The 23,422-nt window shown below is 48.1% G+C and overlaps 2 protein-coding genes across 2 annotated transcripts in view; one reads left to right on the top strand and one right to left on the bottom strand.

Annotated features, from left to right (window-relative positions):
- LOC308462972 (acyl-coenzyme A synthetase ACSM3, mitochondrial-like) overlaps positions 1-23,422 on the bottom strand; it is a 313,063-nt gene that overhangs the window by 262,080 nt on the left and 27,561 nt on the right. The gene's annotated exons all lie outside the window — the stretch shown is intronic.
- GPRC5B (G protein-coupled receptor class C group 5 member B) overlaps positions 4,237-23,422 on the top strand; it is a 28,927-nt gene continuing 9,741 nt past the window's right edge. The window contains exons 1-2 of the mRNA XM_080981182.1: positions 4,237-4,574; positions 15,174-16,191. Coding sequence (XP_080837308.1) covers positions 15,183-16,191 — 1,009 coding nt within the window. The 5' untranslated portion in view covers positions 4,237-4,574; positions 15,174-15,182. The remainder of the gene's footprint in view (positions 4,575-15,173; positions 16,192-23,422) is intronic.

A 23,422-nucleotide genomic window follows, 5' to 3' on the forward strand; every position in this document is an offset into this window, starting at 1 on the left:
ATTTCCAGACATCTTTGTAATATACTGTACAGTGGTACCTCGGGTTACAGACGCTTCAGGTTACAGATGCTTCAGGTTACAGACTCTGCTAACCCAGAAATAGTACCTCGGGTTAAGAACTTTGCTTCAGGACGAGAACAGAAATCATGCTGCAATGGCGCAGCAGCAGCAGGAGGAGGCCCCATTAGCTAAAGTGGTGTCTCAGGTTAAGAACAGTTTCAGGTTAAGAACAGACCTCCGGAATGAATTAAGTTCTTAACCCGAGGTACAACTGTACATTGAGAGCAAATGACTTACCCCCGCAAGAATCCTGGGAATTGTAGTTTACCCTTCACAGAGCTACAGTTCTTGGCACTTTTTAATAAAATACACTTCCCAGGATTCTTTGGGGGAAGCCATGGACTTAAAATGTCTGGTGTGGAGGTGACTATATCTACTAATATTGATCCAATTTTTGCCTTGTTTCTGCTAAGATAGTCCAAACTTCACTATCCACACTCAGGTAAGAAGCATCATCAATACCATGGGTAGGCAAACTAAGGCCTGGGGATTTGCCTTCTAAATCTGGCCCGCGAATGGTCCAGGAATCAGCATATTTTTACATGAGTAGAATGTGTCCTTTTATTTAAAATGCATCTCTGAGTTATTTGTGGGGCATAGGAATTTGTTCTTTTTTCTTCTTTTCAAAATATAGTGCAGCCCCCCACAAGGTCTGAGGGACAGTGGACCGGCCCCTTGCTGAAAAAGTTTGCTGACCCCTGATCAAGACTCTGAAAACTGGGTACCTTTTATCATATGTGGTGGATGTGTAAAGTAATTTTAAAAATTTGGGAAATGATATATAATGAAATGAAAAAAAATGTTTAAAATAACTTCAGTTAAAAAAACCAGAAGCTTTCTTATTAGGAATTATAGGTACCGAGATCACAAAGGACCATAATAATAATAATAATAATAATTTATTATTTATACCCCGCCCATCTGGCTGGGTTTCCCCAGCCACTCTGGGCAGCTTCCAAAAGAATATTAAAATACTATGATACATCAAACATTAAAAGCTTCCCTAAACAGGGCTGCCTTCAGATGTCTTCTAAAAGTCTGGTAGTTGTTGTTCTCTTTGACATCTGGTGGGAGGGCGTTCCACAGGGAGGGCACCACTACCGAGAAGGCCCTCTGCCTGGTTCCCTGTAACTTGGCTTCTCGCAGTGAGGGAACCGCCAGAAGGCCCTCGGTGCTGGACCTCAGTGTCCGGGTAGAACGATGGAGGTGGAGACGCTCCTTCAGGTATACTGGACCGAGGCCGTTTAGGGCTTTAAAGGTCAGCACCAACACTTTGAATTGTGCTCGGAAACGTACTGGGAGCCAATGTAGGTCTTTCAAGACCGGTGTTATATGGTCTCGGCGGCTGTTCCCAGTCACCAGTCTGGCTGCTGCATTCTGGATTAGTTGTAGTTTCCGGGTCACCTTCAAAGGTAGCCCCACGTAGAGCGCATTGCAGTAGTCCAAGCGGGAGATAACCAGAGCATGCACCACTCTGGCGAGGCAGTCCGCGGGCAGATAGGGTCTCAACCTACGTACCAGATGGAGCTGGTACACAGCTGCCCTGGACACGGATTTAACCTGTGCCTCCATGGACAGCTGTGAGTCCAAAATGACTCCCAGGCTGCGCACCTGGTCCTTCAGGGGCACGGTTACCCCATTCAGGACCAGGGAATCCCCCACACCTGCCCGCCTCCTGTCCCCCAGAAACAGTACTTCTGTCTTGTCAGGATTCAACCTCAATCTGTTTGCCGCCATCCATCCTCCAACCGCCTCCAGACACTCACACAGGACCTTCACCGCCTTCACTGGTTCTGATTTAAAGGAGAGGTAGAGCTGGGTGTCATCTGCATACTGATGAACACCCAGTCCAAACCCCCTGATGATCTCTCCCAGCGGCTTCATATAGATATTAAAAAGCATGGGGGAGAGGACAGAACCCTGAGGCACCCCACAAGTGAGAGCCCAAGGGTCTGAACACTCATCCCCCACCACCACTTTCTGAACACGGCCCAGGAGGAAGGAGCGGAACCACTGTATGACAGTGCCCCCAGCTCCCAGCCCCTCAAGACGGTCCAGAAGGATGTTATGGTCGATGGTATCAAACGCCGCTGAGAGATCCAGCAGAACTAGGAAACAGCTCTCACCTTTGTCCCTAGCCCGCCGGAGATCATCAACCAGTGCGACCAAGGCAGTTTCAGTCCCGTGATGAGGCCTGAATCCCGATTGGAAGGGATCCAAATGGTCCGCTTCTTCCAGACCAGAAAAGACTGTTCATGTATGCGACAACAGTCGCACAGATACTACTAGCCCAGAGATGGAAGAAAGAGACATCCCCGACCAGAGAAGAATGGCAAATCAAGATGATGGACTATGCCGAAATGGCAAAATTAACTGGGAAGCTCAGGAATCTAGAAGACAATAACTTTTAAAAGATTGGGAAAAGTTTATAATTTACTTACGAGACCACTGCAAGCAGATTAAAACATTAGCAGGATTTTAACCACACTTGTAAAGTAATGGAAAGTATGGATAATTTAGAAGGATAAAAGTTTGGATAAATATTGATATGCAGTTGTAAATATTAATATCAGGACCCATGAAAGGGATGGGGGAAAGTTAGGAAATTCAGAGCAATCTCCATATTTGGATTTGGAACTGTTGTTTGTAATATGTTTATACTTTTGAAAATCAAATAAAACAATTAGATAGATGGATAGATAGATAGAGACTCTGAAAACTGTTCTACCTAAAGGGCTGCCATACAGACCTGTCCAGAACCTGAGACGGCCACCTGAGTATTTTCTCAACCTGCCACCTCCAAAGGATCATGTTCGGCATATGAAAATAAAGTCAGGCACACACAAACACACTTCAAGTTGGATGTAACCAACTTGAGCTTTGGTGTTGCTACAGTTTCTTCTCTTTTCAACAGTTCTACTTTGGGTTCTGCTGTTTTCAAATAACGTTTTCCTACAGCCTTTGTCTTTCGTAAGGATTTTAAAACGTGGTAGCGACTTTCAATGTTTGCTGAGGCAGAACAGTAACAGATCAAGGTTTCCAAATACAACAAACTGGTGTAAAGAACCCAGATTCACATCCTGCAAAGCCATCCCAACGATCCTTTGTTTTGCATTTATTGATCACCACCATCACTTTGCTATTTACTAGGCTTGATTACATTGGTTTCTCATTTTCATCTCCATCAAAACTTTTATAATTCTTTATTGATTCATCTGCTTAGTATGTAATGACTCCGGAGCTACATGTCATGAATTCTCTTTTACCTTTTTTGTTGCTACTCTTTTCATTGCAACAACAGAGTTGAGAGGGACCTCAAAGGACACCTGCCCTGTTGCTGCTGAAAAATGCTAAGCCCTGTATTGATAAGAGTTTTGTCCTGTATTCCAGGTCTTCTCTGTTTGTTTCTTTCTCTCTCTCTCTCTCTCTCCCCCCCCCCCCAAGTTAGGGATCATCTCCAAATGCATGTGTTTGAAAGGATGCGTGAAAAGTCATGGGTCAGGGTAGCCAAGCGCAGAAAGATTTACAAATTCACGTGTATGTGTGTGCACACGTGTACGTGTGACAAATTCCAGAGGGGCCATCCTGTTAGGCTGCAATAGATGGTAATGGATTGCTCTGTCTGAAGTCACTTCAGATGGGCGATGGAATGCCCCCCAACCGCTCCACCCCACCCCGTCCTGTATTTTGCCAGAACAAAGGAGATCCTATCGGAAAAGTCAGTTAAAGGAAAGCCTCACCCCCTTGGGAATCATCTCAATGAGCGGAGAGTTCCCAATGTAAAAGGGAAAGGCGCATCACATAAAAGAAGGGGGGCGGAGGGCTGCAGTTCCTAACTATACTTACCTGGGAGTGAGGCCCATTAAGTCCAACAATAGGCCTTCCTTCGGATGGCACGCGGCTCTGAAGGCGCATCTTTCCGGCGGGAAATACAAACCAGCCAGCCAGCCAAGTCCCCTCCCCGTCCAACCCTCCTGCTCCGGAGTGGCCGTTCCATGAATCCGGCGCGGCGCCTGTTCCCTTTCCCACCCGCGCGCGGCTCGGGGGGCGCTGTGGGCCGCGAGAGGCCTCCCAGGAGCGAGGCGAGAGGAGGCGGTGTCGGAGGCGGCGCTTGGCCGGGGCGGGGCAGCTTGGACGGCGCGCCCGGCGGGGCGCAGGCGGCTCAGACGCGGAGCAGGCGGCGAGCGAGGCGCGGTGGCCAGGACGCACGGTCGGGGCTGCCCAGGGTGTCCTGCGCGCGGCGGCTGCCCGGAGGGCGCCCCCCTGGCGCCTTCGCTGCTGCTCCTCCTCCTCTCTTCCCCATGAGCCGGGCCGGGGGGCTGGCCGTGCATGTTGCTGCAGCTGCTGGGGAGGCGGCGGCGGCGCCGCGGACGGGTCTGCTGAGCGCTCCGCTCCCCGCGCCCCAGCCGCGAATGTGACCCTGCGCTCGGGCTTGTGTGCCTCGGCTCCTGCGCCTCGCCATCCGGCTACTCCCAAGGAAGGAAGGAGGCAGCCAGCCGGCCGGCCGGCCAAGGGTGAGAGAGGCACCGCGGTGGGGAGGTGGGTGAACGGGATGACACGGGACCCTGCGTCTCGTGAGAAGAGGCGACGTGATAGAAAACGTGGGGAGGCGGGAGAAAAGGGGAATCTCTCCTCCGGACACGTGCAGCGGCGCTTTGCAAGTTGCTCTTGAAGCCGGCCCTCGGAGAAAAAGTGTGTGAGGGGGGAGGGGAAAGGTGGGGCGGGGCACGGGCAGTTCACACGTTACACCAGGCACAGCTGTCTCTGCACCGGTACTGGCGTGCGCTTGCCCGGCTCCTGGAAGGTGGACGCGGACTGTACATTCCCGCAACCTTCCGCATGAAGGTCCAGTTCCAACGTTTGCGGGCACGGATCTGTGCGCTCATTGGATGTAACGTGGGAACATCTCCGGAGAATTAAAAAGGTGGCGTACACGTGCGTATGGGGAATGGTGGGTTTTCTTTCCCCCGACCCCTAACGTGTTTTTTTTTTACTGGATGAAGAAGTCTTGCATAACTTGTGTGGAGTTTTGGGAATCATGGAAGTGATGTGGGTCGTCCCCCCCATGGTATCGTGTGTAGACCCACAACCGAGACGCTAGAGATACGCGGGGGGTGGGGGCGGTGCCATAAAAGACCCGGCGGGGTCTGCAGGCAATTTATTGGGACTTCAGTTCCAGGGAATTCAGAGAAACGTAACTTCCAAGTAAACTGCGGGTGGTAGGATTGTAAGCCTTTCTGTTACAGCCTGGTGCAATATGTACGTGTGCGCGCGCGCGTATCTAAAGTTGCCACATGCACATCCCAAACCCCTTAAACTATTTGACGAGGTTGTTCTGCGTTACCGCATTGCATTGTTTTGGCTAAACAAAACGGGGGAGTAAGTAAGGGGTGATTCTTTGGAGCTGTTGTTTAGGGGAGTTCAGAACTTACTGGAGAGTTGAGAGTCATTCTTGAGGTTATTACTCACAGAGCATAAGAGAGCAGTGTATAAATATATATGCTCACATTTGCTGAGCTCAGGAGAGAACTTTGGCTAGCTTGTTTGGAAGGGGGAGATTGTGCTCTTGTTTGTTTGTTTGTTTGTTTGTTTGTTATGGGAGCATTGTTAAACCTTACTCCTAAGGGGAGCCAAATGGGGAAAGAAGTCTTGGGAGAGGAACAGGGTTGAGTTCAAGGTGCTTAAGAAAGCTACCTTTTACCAGACCATCTAGCACAGTTACTTGCCAGGATTTCAGACATGGGATTTCTCTCTCTCTCTCCAGCCCTATCTGGAGATGCCAGGGATTGAATCCTGGGACTTTCTGCCTGTAAAACATATGCTGTGCCGCTGAGCTGAACCTTTCCCTAATAAGCTGTGGGTGGAGGGGATGCCTAGCCCAGCCAGAGAGGCAGAAAACTCTCTCTGCAAAATGTGGTGCATTGACCTCCCTTTCCTGGCTGGGGGAGGGAGGGGGGAGGAAGCAGCTAGGTTTGTTCTCCATGCCTCCTTACTTTCTGTTAATGCTTTATTGGAGAGGTGGATAGAGAATATTCTTTGCATCTATAAGCAAACCGAGAACTAATCAGGTGCTGTTTGGGGCTGGACTTGAGGGTAGAGGCCTGATGCCCCACGCTGCAGAACAAGCAGGAAGCACCCCCCTTCCATGCTTGGTGTTTTTGTTTTTGTTTGTTTGTTTTTGGAAGTATTGCATCTTGCCATAGAGAGGGTGGGAAATTTTCTAGAGCCTAAAACTGCCTAACTGCAGCACTGGAATTAAAGGTCAAATAGAAAGAGGGAAGGTATCTGTCGGGCTTTTTTGTTCTGCTCTTCTTGAGGCTGGGATGGGGGTGGAGGAGACCTGGGAGAGGGGGTATGTGTGCCCCCCCCTCCACCAGCACGTGGGTGCCTTTGTGAGATTAGTGGGGCTAAGCTGTGTGTATGTGTTAGCTGGCTTTGAGACCAGGTCTAAGTTCCTCCAACCACTATGCTGCGCTACCTCTCTTGCTTTGTACTCGCTAATATACGACATCAGCATAGTCCTTTGCTTGCCTGCTCTGAAGTACTCCAAGGAGAGTGAGTTTAGGACTGCAGCCTGTATCTTGCTGCAGAACCGAAGTCATGGGCATGGGATGGAGAGGGAGCTAAAATATGGGTTTGGATTGGGCAGATCTTTGAAGAAACCCCTAAGGGTGCTGCTGTATCTCATCTAGCATCCTGTTCTCACAGTGGCCATCCAAAAGCCTCCAAGCACAGGAGCTGTGCACAACTCTCCCTGCTTGCAATTCCAAGCAAATAGCATTCAGAGGCAGACTGGTGGAGGTAGGACATAGAATCAGGGCTGGTAGCCAGGAACTTGCATATGGACTTTCCTTTCCTTTCTTTCTGTTCCCTTAGACACAAGGAAGGGGTCAAGATGAAAGAGTGTCAATCAACTCCCCCCCCCACTTCATGCAGATTTTTGGGGGTGCGTTAGTGGCTGTTCTTGCTCTTTGCTAGCTGGGAAATAAGGGAACCCCTGGCTGGTGCAGCTGATCTGAATGCAAGCTTAAAAGCAGGCATAGGCAAACTCCGGCCCTCCAGATGTTTGGGACTACAATTCCCATCATCCCTGACCACTGGTCCTGTTAGCTAGGGATGATGGGAGTTCTAGTCCCAAACATCTGGAGGGCCAGAGTTTGCCTATGCCTGTGAACTGGCAATACTCCCCCCTCTGCTCTGCGTGGACCAGGGTCCTAAACAGAGGTGAGGAACCTCCAGCCCAGAAGCCAGATGTGGCCCTCCAGACCTCTCTACCTGGTCCTTGAAGCTCTGCTCAGGCCACACCCCACCCAGGCCACGCTTTCCCCTCCCTGGAATGTAGAGTCATAGAATTGTAGCATTGGAAATGACCCCAGGGGTCATCTAGTCCAACCCTCTGCAATGAGGCCTTTGCAGTTTGGTCATGCTTCCTGACTGCTTGGATGGAGGACAGAGGAGGGCAAGTTTGAAATGGGCTGCTGTGCAAAGGTAAATTGTGTTGCTCCCCACCGACTTTAGCCTCTGATCCTGCCAATCACAGATGTGTGGCCCCCAGAAGGGAATGCAAAAAGGTTGGGTCTGAAAAAGGTTGCTAAGCCTGGATGTTCAATATGTTCTGACATCTGGGTCTCGAAGAGCATTTGAGATGCACCTTTTGGACCTGTGCCAATGTGCAAGCTTTATGGTTGTGCAGAACTCTTTCTTTGCCCCAGGAGGATTACGCATATTCCAAGATAATCAAAATCTCGTGCTGAGCTCAAGAATGGGTGTGAAGAGCGAGGGGCCTGGAGAACTGGGGCAGCTGCTTTTGACAAGTCATGCTTGTTCAGTTGTTGCTACACAGTTATTGGCTTGCATTTATACCCTGCCTTCTTCCAAGGAGCACGAGCTGATGTACCTGGTTCCCTTCACCCCTATTTTATCCTCACAACAACCCTGTGAAGTAGGCTAGACTGAGACACAGCAACTGGCTTCAGGGCCAGGTGAGGATTACATAGAATTGTAGAGGTGGAAGGGACTCATCTAGTCCTGGGTTTCCCAAACTTTGGTCTTCAGCTGTTGTTGCACTACAATTCCCATCATCCCTAGCTTGGTCAGGGATGATAGGAACTGTAGTCCGAAAACAGCTGGAGACCCAGGTTTGGGAAACCCTGATGAAGTCCAACTCCCTGCAATGCAGGAATATGCAGCTGTCCCATACGGGGATTGAACCTGCAACCTTGGCGTTATTAGCACCATGCTCTAGTCTAACCAACTGAGCTATCCAGGCTCTGGAACCCTGGTCTCCCCCTGGTCCTGGTCTGACACGCTACACACTCCGGCTCTTGATGCAGTGTGTTTACCGGTATATGCAAAGAACTCGGCAAAGCTCCCTTGGTCCACAGCTGCGGCAGATTGACAGCTCTGATCCCACCCCCCACCCCCTTAGCCCAGATGGAACTGACATGCTATTGATCTTTGCAGCGGTGGCGGGGCAGGGGGAGTGGGGGCTTAAATGCAAAGTTTCATTATTAGGACCACAGTGCCGCGGCTTCTCTAGAGAGAGATGGAGAATTAGCTCCATAGCAGACGGGCAGTCTGGAGCTGAGACTGGGTGGGGGATTAGGCTGGATATAGGGCAGTCAGGGAAGAGGGGGGAGGGGCAGGGGGCTGCATCCAGCATTAGGGGTGATTGATAGGGGGTTGAATGATGGGGGAGATCTGCTGGGGGTGTCTGCATGCCAGCGGCTGGAGAAAAATGGCAGATGAGACTGAGATGATGGGATAGAGAATTGGAGGGGGTAGGTGTCACCCAGAGGGGATTAAGCGCGGGGGGGGGGCGGGGGATGTTGATGCAACACACACTGTTTATGTGCTGTGGTGGGGAGAGTGAGATCATTGTTCATTTGTCTATCCCAGTTTCGGCACTGATCTGAGCAGCCACTTACAGAGAGGGCTGCTTAAGATAAATCTCACATTGCTTACATGCTGTGGGTTGGAGTCAACCAGCATTTTACTCAGCTGAAATGAATGGGCCCTCGTTAGCCACAGCCGTTAATTTCGGGCAGAAGTTGACTATGACCTCATGCACTTAAAGTCCCGCCCCCTGCCCCAGAATCCCAGGAACTGCAGTTTGCTAAGGGGGCTGAGAGTTGTAGCTCTCTGTGAGGGGTGAACTACAGTTCCCAGAATTATTTGAGACACGTGTGTTTTAAATCTATGTTATGTATACAGGGTTATTGATGGGGGAGGAGATATCCTTCTGCCAGCCTCTTCTCTCCCTCTGGGCTCTGTTTAGCCTTGGAGCTGTGTGTGTGTGTGTGGAAGGGGTGCATAGGAGCCCCCAGGGTCCGATGCTAAAGTGAACGATGGATCTGGCATATTCCGTTTGCAGAGCTTGCATTGGAGGTGGGAAGTTGGGCTAGGAGAGAGCAGAGCTTTTTGGCAGGCGAGGACCCCTTTGCAGCTGGATCTGTTTATTATTGCTTAGTAAGTGGGTGGCGCTTGCCTCTTCTCCACCCTTAAAAAACAAGCCGTGACTTCTCCGCACAAGCTCTCTTATTTACACTTGTTTATCCAGGGGGATAACAGGATTTCCTCTGTGTTGAACCGATGCACTTATTACACTGGCAGTCTTGTCAAGCTGCAGTGAAGGGCCGGACCCATGAAAATCCGGGTGGTGGCATAGGGTGCCCTTGCCATGCCCATCTGTGTCTGCAGTGATTTATTTTCCTGATGAAGCCCAGAGGGATGCTTCTTTTGAAAACAAATAAATAAAATCCACAAAGCAAGGGAAGAAGGATGCAGCTTCAAATACATCCTTACATTCTTGGGTTAACGGAAGAGATCCAATGCAGAGGTTAAAGGTAAAGGTAAAGGGAACCCTGACCATTAGGTCCAGTTGTGACTGACTCTGTGGTTGCCGTGCTCATCTCACTTTATTGGCCGAGGGAGCTGGCGTACAGCTTCCGAGTCATGTGGCCAGCATGACTAAGCCGCTTCTGGCGAACCAGAGCAGCACACGGAAATGCCGTTTACCTTCCCGCCGGAGCGGTACCTATTTATCTACTTGCACTTTGACGTGCTTTCAAACTGCTAGGTTGGCAGGAGCAGGGACCGAGCAACGGGAGCTCACCCCGTCGCGGGGATTCGAACCGCCGACCTTCTGATCGGCAAGTCCTAGGCTCTGTGGTTTAACTCACAGCGCCACCCGCGTCCCTTAACGCAGAGGTTATCTTGCTACAAAATCTAGTAATCCCTCAGTGATTTTTGTTGTTGACCATTCTTTATTAAATCTGTTTTCTTGCCTGAAGGAGACGGGGTGGCCAATAGCAAGCAATGAAACGTCTTTAAAACAATTCCAAATACAGACACAGACCTTTTAAGGGCCAGGGGTCCACTTTTGAGCCCCAGGCCTGAGGTCTTCCCACTCCTGTTGTAAATGGAACAAAGCCTGCAATCAAACAGCAGTCAGACTGCTAGCACATTTGCAAAGCTAAGCAGACTGGCCCTCATGGCCTCTGACTCAGGAAACCATTCCCTAATATGAGAGGCCTGGGCAAAAGATTGCTTGCTTGGTGCTGAGAGCTACATGCTCAGAGGCACTCTTTATCCTTTGTGTATTTCCAGTGAGGTGAGCCCTTGCTTTCAAAGCCGGTTTCTGTGATGAGGTTTGGCTGAAGTAAAAGTGTTGCTATACATCTATGCAATGATAGAGATGTTGGCAGGACACTTGACTGTTCACACAGAAGGTCTCAGTTCAATCCTCAGCATCTCCAGTTTAAAAAGGACCAGGTAACCGGTGATAGGAAAGACCTGTGCTCAGGACCCTGGAGATTTCACGCTACTGGGCTAGGTGGACCAGTAGTCTGACCTGATAGTCTAAGCAAGGCACTATGACCCAGAGCAGGAATAAGGGAACCCAGTGCTTTCTGGGTGCTGTTGGACTGCCAATTCCCATCAGCCTCAGCCAGCATGGCCAGAGGCAGGATGAGTTGTAGTCCAGTGACATCTGGAGGCCTGCAAGTTTCTCCATCCCTGATGGGGACCAAGCATAGTGTCTTGCTATTGTTGGGAGTCAAGCAACAACCCTTGCAATAAGTTACCTGAACCAGTGGGGTAGGAGGGTGAAGTAGATCCCTTCCTTTCAGGCTTTGCCTTCCTCCTGCTTCTTCTCCAAGTTCAGCCAGTAGCAGCATGTGCTAGTCTTAAATTCTTGGCTGCATCTTGGTCATATTGTCAAACTTAGAATGGCTTTGTTCTCCATGCGTAATAAACTTTTAAGTTGTATTGGTTCTTCTGACAAGCAGTCTTACTAGACTATTTCTCTCTGCACACCCCTGCAATATATTTACCAAACTTCCAAGAGTTATGAACCCCCAATTGGACTGCAGCCCACCATCCTATCTTTGGTGACCACCCAGGTGCTTGCCAGTGTGGTCCTCCCTTTTTGGGGGAGTCCAGGGCAATCGGGGAAGATTGTTAAACTGACCGATAGGCTGCTGGAAGGTACCAAAGCTGCAGGGCAGGGGTGGAATCAGATTCAGACCAACCCTTGGTCTTTGTTAAGCTCCTCCCCACCCCTTTGCTTTGTAGATCGGATGTGACTTGCTAGCCCTTATGATTGCAGAGATAGATTTGAATATGCAATAGCCGAAAATAAGGAGAAAGCCTGCAGTAGCCTTCAATGGTTGAGTGACTTACCTATCCTTGGCCACAGTGCCATCTCTCCAACTAGGATTCAGATCCAGCCCTTCCATCTTCTAAAAATACATTTTTTACTCCACCTCTCCATGTCCCCGAACAGGGTCATAATTCCTCTTAGCAGCCGAAGTGTAGAGCTTTCTCTCTCTCGTGCAGCGTTGTGCAGACTAAGAGAAAACCATCGTGGCAGTTCTGCATGCAAAGCACATTGCCATTATTAATTATTGCTCTGCAGCCACGTATCTTCGTCCGCCTGATCGCCGCTCAGCTGTCATTTGTTCCGTTATCAGTCAATGCAGCTTATTCCTTGGATCTGGCGGGGAAAGATTGGGCAGAAATCCGACTCGGCAGCAACTCTGTGGCACGTGGCAGGGTCTGCTTTTGCTTCTGGAGCTGCAGCAGGGAAGAGAAATCTGCTTCAAGGGGCAGAGTTAGGTTTTTGCAGTAGCTCTGCAGAGGTGATTCCAGGCCTTTGAGTCCCTGGGTGGCTAGAATATTGATGGTGCTATGAGGAACTGTAGAAAAGAACTGAATTTGCCCCAGTCAATCTGGAAGATTGGAGCAACCTGATCTGGCACCTAAAACAGCTTAAAACTTTCCAGGGGCCACATTCTATTGGCCCATCTAGTCCAGCATCCTGGCTGGGTGTTTAATGCAGTCCTCCATGCCATCATAAAACATCAGACATTAAAAACTTCCTGATACAGGGCTGCTTTCATATGTCTTCTAAAAGTTGTGTAGTTTCTCATCTCCTTGACATCTGATGGGAGGGTGTTACATGGTCGCCACTACTGCTAAGGCCATGTACTTGGTTACTTCTCGCAGTGAGGGAACCTCCAGAAGGCCCTTGGAGCTGGACCTCAGTGTCTGGGCTGAATGATGGGGGGTGGAGATGCTCCTTCAGGTATACTGGGCCGAGGCCATTTAGGGCTTTAAAGGTCAGCACCAACACTTTGAATTGTGCTTGGAAACGTACTGGGAGCCAATGTAGATCTTTTAGGACCGGTGTTATGTGGTCTTGGCGGCCGCTACCAGTCACCAGATGTTGCATTCTGGATTAGTTGTAGTTTCCGAGTCAGCTTCAAAGGTAGCCCATGATGCCATTTGATTGCCTGGCATGGGAAATGGGGAAAAGCAAATGCACAAATCTCTGGCTTCTGCTTGGCTCAAATGTAGCCAATTGCACAAAATCACTTCTGTTACTCTGCCTCCTCCTGCCTTTGGAGCCCTCGGAAAGTTACACACAATAGGATGCAACCCTCGAGCTGAAATAGCCTCTGAACCAGCCCAGTCTAGTCTGTTCTCACGGGGCAAAGCTGTACAGTGTCTTGGGCAGAGAAGGTGTTTCCTGTCAGCTGCTACTACCCAACCTTTTCAATGGGGGAGGCCGTTTCACACTCGCTCGCCCTGCCAGTTGTCTCCTTTATGGCATAAAGGGGATTTTCTACCCTGCCCAGCCCTATCTCAGTGGAAAGAGGAAATGAAATACAACTTGAGGCTGACTCTGAGTGGTTATCCATGCTGCGTGATCTCTCGGGAAACAGACTTGTCCTAGAATAGCTCGATCACATGGGGGGTACATGACATGAATAAAATATCCAGAAAAATGAAGGAGAAACCTCTTGGAAAGAGTGAGCTGCCTTGAAACCCTCGCTCATTACTTGTTTGGGCAACACTGAAGCAAAACAACTAGCGCAGAATAATTGCACACCCGGAGCCAAAGGCAGTGGGGGGGGGGGGAGTGCAAGTTCTGATCATCTGACGTTTGCTCTAAAAGGCTGTTTATCACATCTCTTTCAAACATCCGTGCCGATTGGAATTGCTTCTCCGCACGGCTTTCCATGAATCAATGCATTGTTGGATGCGCTGAGTACCGTACAAATTTTCTCCTTTATTTAAAAGTTAAATATACCTGATTGGGTCATTGGTGCGGCTTGCTGGGTAGAGCTTACGCTGATAACGTTAAAGAGAGTGAGGAGAACCCTGTTGGGTCAGACCAAAGGCCTGTCTTGTGGGGAGGGGGAGAGACAGACCTTGGGTCCCAGGGACCAAATGCAGCAGCTGAAACCCCGGCCCTTGGGATTTCCCCCCATTTCACACCCCTGACTAGCCTTGCTTCACACCCTCCTTGGGTGTTTTTGCATGGCTGGAATTGAACTCTTATAATGCTCATCTGCTTGCCTGGATGGCGGCTAGAGAGAGATGTGTGCAGAAACTAGCCAACTGTACAAACTAACATTTACATGCATTACACTGCTCAGTTCTGTCTCTGGCACCACCCATCACTGGCAAGTACCCCATCCACCCAAGATGGTTGCCCAGAAGACAGTGAAGCTCTCTGGGGAAAAATGGTTCCCCATTGCTGGGCTACACCCACACTATACCTTCAAAGCACATTCTTTCTCTCAAAGAATTCTGGGAATTGTAGTTTATCTCAAAAGAGCAGGTGGCCCAGCTGTGTGTCTCGGTCTGGACTCTTTAGTTCTTTTGGCCACATATTGCGTGCTCACTTTTCTGAATGCTGCTTGGTTCAATAATAGCAAAAATAATCATTATCATTGCTTAGTAGTAGTAGTACTTTTATTACTTATACGGTGCCCATCCGACAGGGTAGCCCCAGCCACTCTGGGCAACTTCCAACATAATATAAACATGGAGCAAAACATCAAAGATTAAAAACCTCCCTATACAGGACTTTCTTCAGATGTCTTCTAAAAGTCAGATAGTTGTTTATTTCCTTGACATCTGACAGGAGGATGTTCCACAGGAAGGGCACCAATACCGAAAAGGCCCTCTGCCTGTAACTTCACTTCTCATCCTGAGGGAACTGCCAGAAGGCCCATGGAACAGTTAATAACAACCCATTATTATTATTATACAAGTATTAATAACAATACATTATTAGTTAGTTATAACTAACTAATAATGTATTGTTTCTCGTTTCATTTGTGAACTGCTTCCTGCGAAGCCTCTCAAAGTGATTTCAACATTCAGAAAAATCATGCATAAAACAACTGGATATCTATAAAAAAAAAAAAATTAAAACCCAGTGCCAATACAATGGTACCTCGGGTTAAGTACTTAATTCGTTCTGGAGGTCCGTTCTTAACCTGAAACTGTTCTTAACCTGAAGCACTACTTTAGCTAATGGGGCCGTGCCACCAGAGCACGATTTCTGTTCTCATTCTGAAGCAAAGTTCTTAACCTGAGGTACTATTTCTGGGTTAGCGGAGTCTGTAACCTGAAGCGTCTGTAACCTGAGGTACCACTGTACTGTGATCTATATGTAACAAGCAAAGCAGGTCAGAGTTCTAGCCTGCTCAGGAATTATTATTTGGTATGAGGGAAGCATTCTATCATGTTAGCTCCACCTGGAAATGGAACATAATGGAACATTCTTCTTTGTATCTCCTCGCCTTCTTTGGTTTCAGGCAGGAAAAATGACCCCCTTCCCAACTGTGGCCCTCCTCCTCCTCCTCTTTGTGGTGGGCTACGGATCGTCGGAGAATTCCAGTACCTCCAGAGGGTGTGGCCTGGACCTTTTCCCTCAGTATGTCTACCTGTGTGACCTGGATGCCATCTGGGGGATCGTCGTGGAGGCGGTGGCCGGAGCTGGAGTCTTGACGACGCTGCTCCTCATGCTGATCTTGCTGGCAAGGTTGCCGTTCATCAAGGAAAAAGAGAAGAAGAGTCCGCTGGGGGTCCACTTCCTCTTCCTCTTCGGGACCCTGGGCCTCTTCGGGTTGGCCTTTGCCTTCATCATCCAGGAGGATGAGACCATCTGCTCGGTCCGCCGTTTTGCCTGGGGGGTCCTCTTTGCGCTCTGCTTCTCGTGTTTGCTTGTCCAAGCCTGGAGGCTACGGAAACTCGTCCGGCACGGCAAGAGCCCGTCTGGGTGGCAGCTGGCCGGCGTCGCCGTCTGCTTCGCGCTGGTCCAAGTCATTATTGCAGCAGAGTGGATGATACTGACAGTCGTGCGGGACGGGAAACAGGCCTGCCGTTACGAGCCGATGGATTTCGCGATGGCTTCCATCTACGTTATGTTTCTGATGGTGCTGGCCTTGGGCTTTTCTTTCTTCACAGTGTGCGGGAAGTTTAAGAAATGGAAGAAGAACGGCGTGTGCCTCATTCTAACCAGCTTTTTCTCAATCCTCCTTTGGGTTGCTTGGCTGACTATGTACCTGTATGGTAATAACGAACTGAGGAGAAGAGACCAATGGAGTGACCCCACTCTGGCAATAGCACTGGTGTCTAGTGGTTGGGTCTTCGTGATCTTCCACGCTATCCCGGAGGTTCACTGCTCCATCCTTCCATCCCAGCAGGAAAACACACCTAATTATTTTGATACTTCGCAACCGCGGATGCGGGAGACTGCTTTTGAGGATGACCTGCAGCTTCCGCGGAGCTACATGGAAAACAAAGCCTTTTCGATGGATGAGCATAATGCAGGTAAGACACTTAAACCACAATGTGTTCTTTGCAGGGCAGGGATGGGTCTCCCGCAGCCTTCGAAATTGTTGAAGGGACTACAATTCCCATCATCCCTGCCCATCGGCTGTGCTGTCTAGGACTGAGGGAGAGTTGGAGTCCAGCAACATTTGGTTGGCCACAGGTTACCCATCCCATATTGAGGGCATTATAATAAAGATGTATTTGGCAGGCGGGAACGCGTTCTGTGGAAAGGAAATTGTGGTGGCAAGTTTTGAGGCGCGGAGAGGGCCTATTTGACCACATGCTCCAAAGGTCTCCATCATGGTCTTTGGAGGAGAACTAAGGGATGTTGCAGATCCACTAGAACTTACATTTTTGTAGTTAAATGGGTGGTGGGTGCATAATATTTATAGTTCACCTGTAGTGATCACTGAGACGGCATCTAGTTGGGTGAGACAATTCTGCCGGTTGCCGCTGGTGTGGCTGTTCCTGGTGTGTTAGAATAACAAGCAATGTTGGAAACTCTGATATATAAGCTAGGCAGCAGATGACTCCGTAAACCAAAGTTGCCGTCTGCAAAATGGATTATCTAGTTGCTATTTGGGGGCAAGATGGCTCTAAAGTCTTTATTTTTCAAATGATGGACTGACTGTGATTGATTAAACATCTGACTAGTTCAGATGACAACCTTGAGCTAGGTTAAGAGCTTTGAGAACTCCTTAAAGAAGAATGGGAACCTTTTACAAAGTACTTAAAGAAACAACAAAATGAACTGGACTCCTTGGCAGGTTTTGAATAAACATTTACAAACTTCTTATTGGTAATATATAGATAGATAAATTAAGGATCTTTACAATTCTATAATATGCAGAGAACAACATGTGCTGAAAAACCAGAGAAAGGAGCTGAGGGAAGTCTGGGGGGGAGTGGGTGGGTTTTTCTTTTTTGGGGAGGGGGGAGGGGGAAAATGTGGGGAAAGGAAGTTGATATGTTTTTGATAAATTGTTATGTTGAAATTCCTAATAAAAAATATTCCAAAAAAAAGAAAGAAAAGAGCTTTGAGAACTCGGAGAAGAAAAGTCAATTGATCCAGGGACAGCCCACATATATATTGGCCTATTCCAACCTCCTTTTCTTAATGGTGACTGCTCCTGCTCAGGCTGCACAGAAAAAGCAATTTGGTTCCAGAGACTCATTCCGATAGTGCAGATGAAATATAACTGATGGAATTCTACAGGATGGGGTAGGAGTATGTGAAAACAGTCCAGATCCAATGATCCCCAGATGGTGGAGATGTCAAGTGCCATCCTGGCACCCAGGCATCTTCGCTTTGTCACAAGTGGTTGAAAGCAAAATGCGCCTGGCGCCTGGCTAATTTCAAACACGGCTTTTGAGGTGAGGTGACCAGAATTTTGCAACATATTCCAAATGCAGTCACATCATAGCATATTTTGTGGGTTTTTATGTTTCCTTAGAGTATAACACTTTCCCCCTCCTCAAATTCTGTGACCAAGTTATATGCTACAGCTAGGATAGCTTGCCTTATGCTCTGTGCTACTGACTTTTGGGAGGCTAAATGTTTCCGAATGCTGTTTCTGAGCTGTAGGGTGGCAAGAGCAACCAACTCTGGTGTGGGGTTCAATATTCTAACAAGGTAGGGAAAGAAAAGGAAACATTTGTGATTGGTTATGAGCACATCCTTGCATTGGAAAAGATAGAGCAGGTCAGGTTATTACAGAATAAATGGATTCCTGCTGTACATAAAGCAGGCAGAGAAGTTTTGAAGGGTGTGTAATGGGCATTGGGAGGGCATTGTTCAGGCTGTAATAAGAACATCAGCAGGGCCTTGCTGGATCAGGCCAAGAGTCCAGCATCCTGGGGCCCTTCCAGATGTACCGTTAGCAGCACTATAACTGTTTGGGATCCCCCCCCCCCCCGCATTGCATCATTTTATCACTATTCCGGAATACTGCAGTCATCAAAGCAGTTTTTCTTCTATCACAGAAAAATGCAGCATTTGTGAAAGACCTGGAATATGTTCTGCAATATGTCCATTGTGAGGAAGGTGCCTTGTGCAATTTCCCACATTTTGTCCGGCATTTGGGGTGTGCTTTAAGCAGCTTCTGTTTCGTGCCGTTTCTAAGAGGATTGGACAAATTCATGGAGGATAAGCCTATCAATGGCTACTATCCATGGTGACTATACTCCACGGTTGAAGGCAGTAATGCTATTGAATACCAGTCGCTGCGAACCGCAGGAAGGGCGACTCCTCTCATCCTCAGGTCCTGCTTGCGGGTTTCCCAGACGCATCTGGGCAACAGGGTAACAGGATGCTGGACCAGATGAGCAACTGGCCTGGTCCAGCAGGTCCGCCTTATGTTCTTACATTCCCCCTTGTGCTTTTTTGACAAGAGGTTATCCATAGCTAAGACCCAAACAGTGAACTCAAGAAGTTCCTACAGCCTAACCTCAGGAATCCTGTGAATGTGCTATCGATACCCTGTTTTGCCCACTTGAAACTCCCAGCATTTGCCGGTTGAATGAACAAGAGAATGGAAGTGACATGGCTGCAGCCACAAAACGTTTCTCAGTGTTGGAAACTCTTGATAAATAAGCTAGGCAGCAAATGGCTCCGTAAACCAAGGTTGCAGTGGCCACAATGAAATGTCCAATTGCCATTTCTGGGCAGCTCTAGAGTCTTATTTTTTTTCAAATGATGGACTGACTGCAATTGATTAGCTGGCTAGTTCAGATGACACCCTTGAGCTAGGTTAAGAACGTGAGGAACCTAAAGAAGAAAAGTCACTTTATCCAGGGACGGTCCACATGTATATCGGCCTGTTTCTACAGGATGTGGTATTAGTGTGTGAGGACAGATCCAATGGCCCCCACACATGCACCACCAGATGATGGAGATGTCAGGCACCATCCTGGCGCCTGGGCATCTTCACTTGGTCACAAGTGGCTGATAGCCAGGTGCAAAATTTGCCTGGCGCCTGGCTAATTTCAAACACTGTTTCCAATCTGAACACATCCTGTCATTGGTGTGTATAAGGAAAAAAGCACCATCATCCTCAAAAAACAACAACAGTGGTGTGTATCTCTTGGTGTGGACAACAGGCTACAAATTTTCTCCCATAAACACTGGCGTGGCCAGCACCCATATTGTTCTAAACCAGGGGTCAGCAAACTTTTTCAGCAGGGGCCGGTCCACTGTCCCTCAGACCTTGTGGGGGGCCGGACTATATTTTGAAGGGGGGAAAAATGAACAAATTCTTATGGCCCAAAAATAACCCAGAGATGCATTTTAAATAAAAGCACACATTCATGTAAAAACACGCTAATTCCCGGATCCGGTAGGCCTTAGTTTGCCTACCCATGTTCTAAACAAAGCATCTGCAGGAGCCACCCAGATGATTCTGGGAAGCTCACAACAACAACAACAACAATAATAATAATAATAATAAATTTTATTTATATCCCGCCCTCCCCAGCTGAAGCCGGGCTCAGGGCGGCTAACAACACTAAAAAAGTGCAACATTATAAAAAACATTATAAAAATTAATTAAAATCAAAATTGATGGCAACCATAAACTAAAGTTTTGTAAAGATTGCCAAAGGAGGGAGTCAGGCTGCGCCCTGACCAAAGGCCTGGTAGAACAAGTGGATGCAATCCTTATTTATGAGGAGTACTGTAAGAGACTCCTTCTTTACACTTGTGAAATGTTGGCAGGCATGTGTCTAAGGTGTAGAAATGATCTGTACATCTTGTGCAGCCCCCAGCACTCAGTTTGGATGCTGATGTAATAGTCATAAAACACGGGGCCATTTGCTTGCAGAGCATTGTGCTGTACCACTGAGCTGCGTCTCGCTTCTCGTATCACCTTTCGGACACTTGGGTTGGGGACGGAGTCTGCAACGGAGCAATCTTTTTGAGAGCTGAGCGCCACTCAGGCCTGCAGCGACCGCCCCAGATTGCCAAGGATGACAGCCATGTAATTCAGCTTAAAGGGACGAGGCTAATCAACCGGGAGCCTGTTCCCGCTGTGAAAAGATTATCCTGTCAGGCGCAGGAGAGAGACACACATGCAGTAATCCAGGCATACCCTCCATCCCATCTGCTCGGACATGAAGGATGTAGCAGGAGCAACAGTTTCGTCCAAACAGACAGCTTGGCAGCTTCCTAGTAATAATAATAATAATAATAATAATAATTTGTTATTTATACCCCGCCCATCTGGCTGGGTTTCCCCAGCCACTCTGGGCGGCTTCAAACAAAGTATTAAAATACAGTAGTCTGTTAAACATTAAAAGCTTCCCTAAACAGGGCTGCCTTCAGATGTCTTCTAAAAGTCTGGTAGTTGTTCTTCTCTTTGACATCTGGTGGGAGGGAGTTCCACAGGGCGGGTGCCACTACCAAGAAGGCCCTCTGCCTGGTTCCCTGTAACTTGGAGTTCCTAGGGCATTCTCTCCAACCATCCCTGTTGCTCACCCTAATTAGGTGAGCAATTTCAGGGTTACAGTGCTCATCCTGGGTTCACTTTCCCTTAGAATTAGGTTACTAGAGCCTTGTTATTTTTGTGATTGTTTTGGTGGTGGTGCCTGTGATGCCCAACCTGTGTTTCTCCCTATGAGAATGGACTTCGACTCCTTAGTCCCACACAGCATGGCGAGCACTTAAGGATGATGGGAGTTGTAGTACAACAACCCCTGGAAGGCCACATCAACTATCTAAAAACAAAGTGTGTCTTTTCTTTTCCTTTGAATGATTGGTGACATAAAAAGCAGCCTTACAAGTTGTTTTCAGCTGTGTTTAATGTGTTTTAATGTGGTAACCTATCTTGGGATCCGTCTAGTTCAGTATTGTCTGCACGGTCTGTCAGCAGCTCGGTGGTTTGAGGCAAGGGCATTCTTCAGCTGTTTAGTATGCGAGTAACCAGCCACCGCCAATTTAAATCTTTGTTTCCTCAGCACAACTCTGAATTTGGAGTGCTCCATGTCAAAATGTTTGTAGTGAGATGACAGGCAAGTTTTGAAAGCTTTTGAAGATACTGGCTTGTTGGGGCTGGTTTTCCTGCACCCCAGATCCCATGAGAGACTGCTGATTTTGTCACATGGCTGAATTCTGGTTCATTTGGAAGTTGACTTCTAAAGCCTTGGCTTTACTTTTTTTCCATCGTCTTTGAATTCTTACTACGTAGAAACAAATGAGAACTTAGTACTCCTCCTTAACATATTGGATTGTAGAGATATAGCACCTTGGGAAGGGCTGCAGCTCAGTGGTAGAACATCTGCATTGTATGCAGAAGGTGCCAGGTGGAGTCTCAACCTGGCAGCTCCACATAGGGCTCAGAGATGGACCTAGAGACCCATCAGTGCCGACAATACAGACCTAGGTGGACCAGTGGTCTGACTCAGTATCATGAAGGCCCATAGCTGAGTGGTAGAGCATTTGCTTTGCATTTGGAAGGTCCCAGGTTCGATCCCCGGCTTCTCCAGTTTGAGAAGAACTGTGTCTGAAACCCTGGAGAACCAGTGCTAGTCAGTGATGCTCTGGGATGTGGAACCTCAGGTCCTGGGGTCAGACATGGCCTTCCAGGCCTCTCTATCAGTACCAGTGTTCAAATTAGTCAGGTGCCAGGCGCATTTTGCACCTGGCTATCAGCCACTGGCGACCAAGTGAAGTTGCCTGAGTGCCAGGATGAGACCTGGCATTTCCACCATCTGAAGGTGCATGCCTGGGGAATCAATGGAACTGGACTGTTTCCACACACTGATACCACATTCTCTTAATATGATAAAGCTATCTGAACAAACTCTAAAAACAGCAAAAGCAACATTTCATCAAATATTAAATTGATCTTCCATAAATGACCGTGTTACACCTCAGGGAAAGCTTTCCTAGGCAGAAATGTGTTCGGTAAACACCAAACTATCCATAACAGGTTTAAGAGGGCAGTGAAGGAGGAGAAGTTGTTGCCATGTGTAGAAATGAAATAGGGGGATGACCAAATAAAAACCAGAAGTTCAGGGAGTCTGTGGTGTCTCAAATAAAAACAATCCTCTTTATTCAGTAGCACCTCAATGGTCCAGCAAGAGAGGATTTATATTTCTAGTGTAAGAGGCTGCTGGGATTTCTTCTGGGGTGTAATTTTTGCCCAGGTGCAGAAGAGGTGAACCATGGGCTTGCCGTGCAACGCCTTCTGATGTGCCTAGCAGTGAAGTACGCAGTCCTTGGCTGTCCATTATTTTAATGTCTTTTGGCTGTCCAGTTAACGTTGTCCTTTGATACAGAAGTAACACAAAATTCTAGCTAATCAGGAACAACTGAAAATTGGTCACACTGCTGGAACCAATCACATTACAGGTCACTACCATCGAGTAGCCAATCAGATTACAAATGGGCACCCACTGGCAGAATTCCATGGAAGATTAATCGCTGTTCACCTGCACTGAACCCATCAGTGGGTAGATTTAAATGTGCACTACCGCTGTCTGGAAAGTGTGTCTGTCCTCTGCCCCCTTTGTTGTTTTTGACTCAGATTAACATGGATAGGAAAGCCTCTCCCCAACATCTGCCTAAGTCTGAATATTTGTGATTCTTTCATGTCAGTCAATATTTTCACCATCTGCATTGAAATTTGCAGATTGCAGCAAGCTTGCTAGATGTTATTTCACAAAGGCGATATAATAATTACGTATATAGAATATATTGGAAGCTTCCCAATGGAATGGGATATGAGAAACCAAATATTGCCTGACCACCCATCTTTTTTGCTGTGACCAAAATTGAGAGCTCCTCCTTTTCTAAAACATCTGTAATACTATATACATTCATTTAGGCATGACAGCACAGTGGGGCTTCCTTCTGAGTCAACAAGAAGGATTGTCATGCACTTCTGTTAGCAAAGTGGGAAAATATTTGCTCTCTGCTGTCCCAAAAGCAGTGGAGGCTGGTCCATTAGAGTGAATGGAGCTCTGCCCTGCCAGCCTCAATCTCTTTCTAACCACCCTCCAGCAGCCTGCCTCCTCTGTGTTGCCCTTGTAGAGTTCAGCAGGGAGGAGGATGGGACAAAAGTAGGCTCTAGCCCTGCCTGCCATTGGTTCTGGCTCTCCTTATTGTTGGTCTTCCAGCAGTCCACCCTACCAGTCCCAATGGGCACCAGCCATCACTTATTAGTCAGAAGACAAGAGTCTATCTAATGGGCTTAAGTAGATTTAGGTGGGTAGATTAAAAAATGATGTAGAT

The sequence above is a fragment of the Podarcis pityusensis genome (genome assembly GCF_964106645.2).
Source record: "Podarcis pityusensis genome assembly, chromosome: 14".
Taxonomy (NCBI): Eukaryota; Metazoa; Chordata; class Lepidosauria; order Squamata; family Lacertidae; genus Podarcis; species Podarcis pityusensis.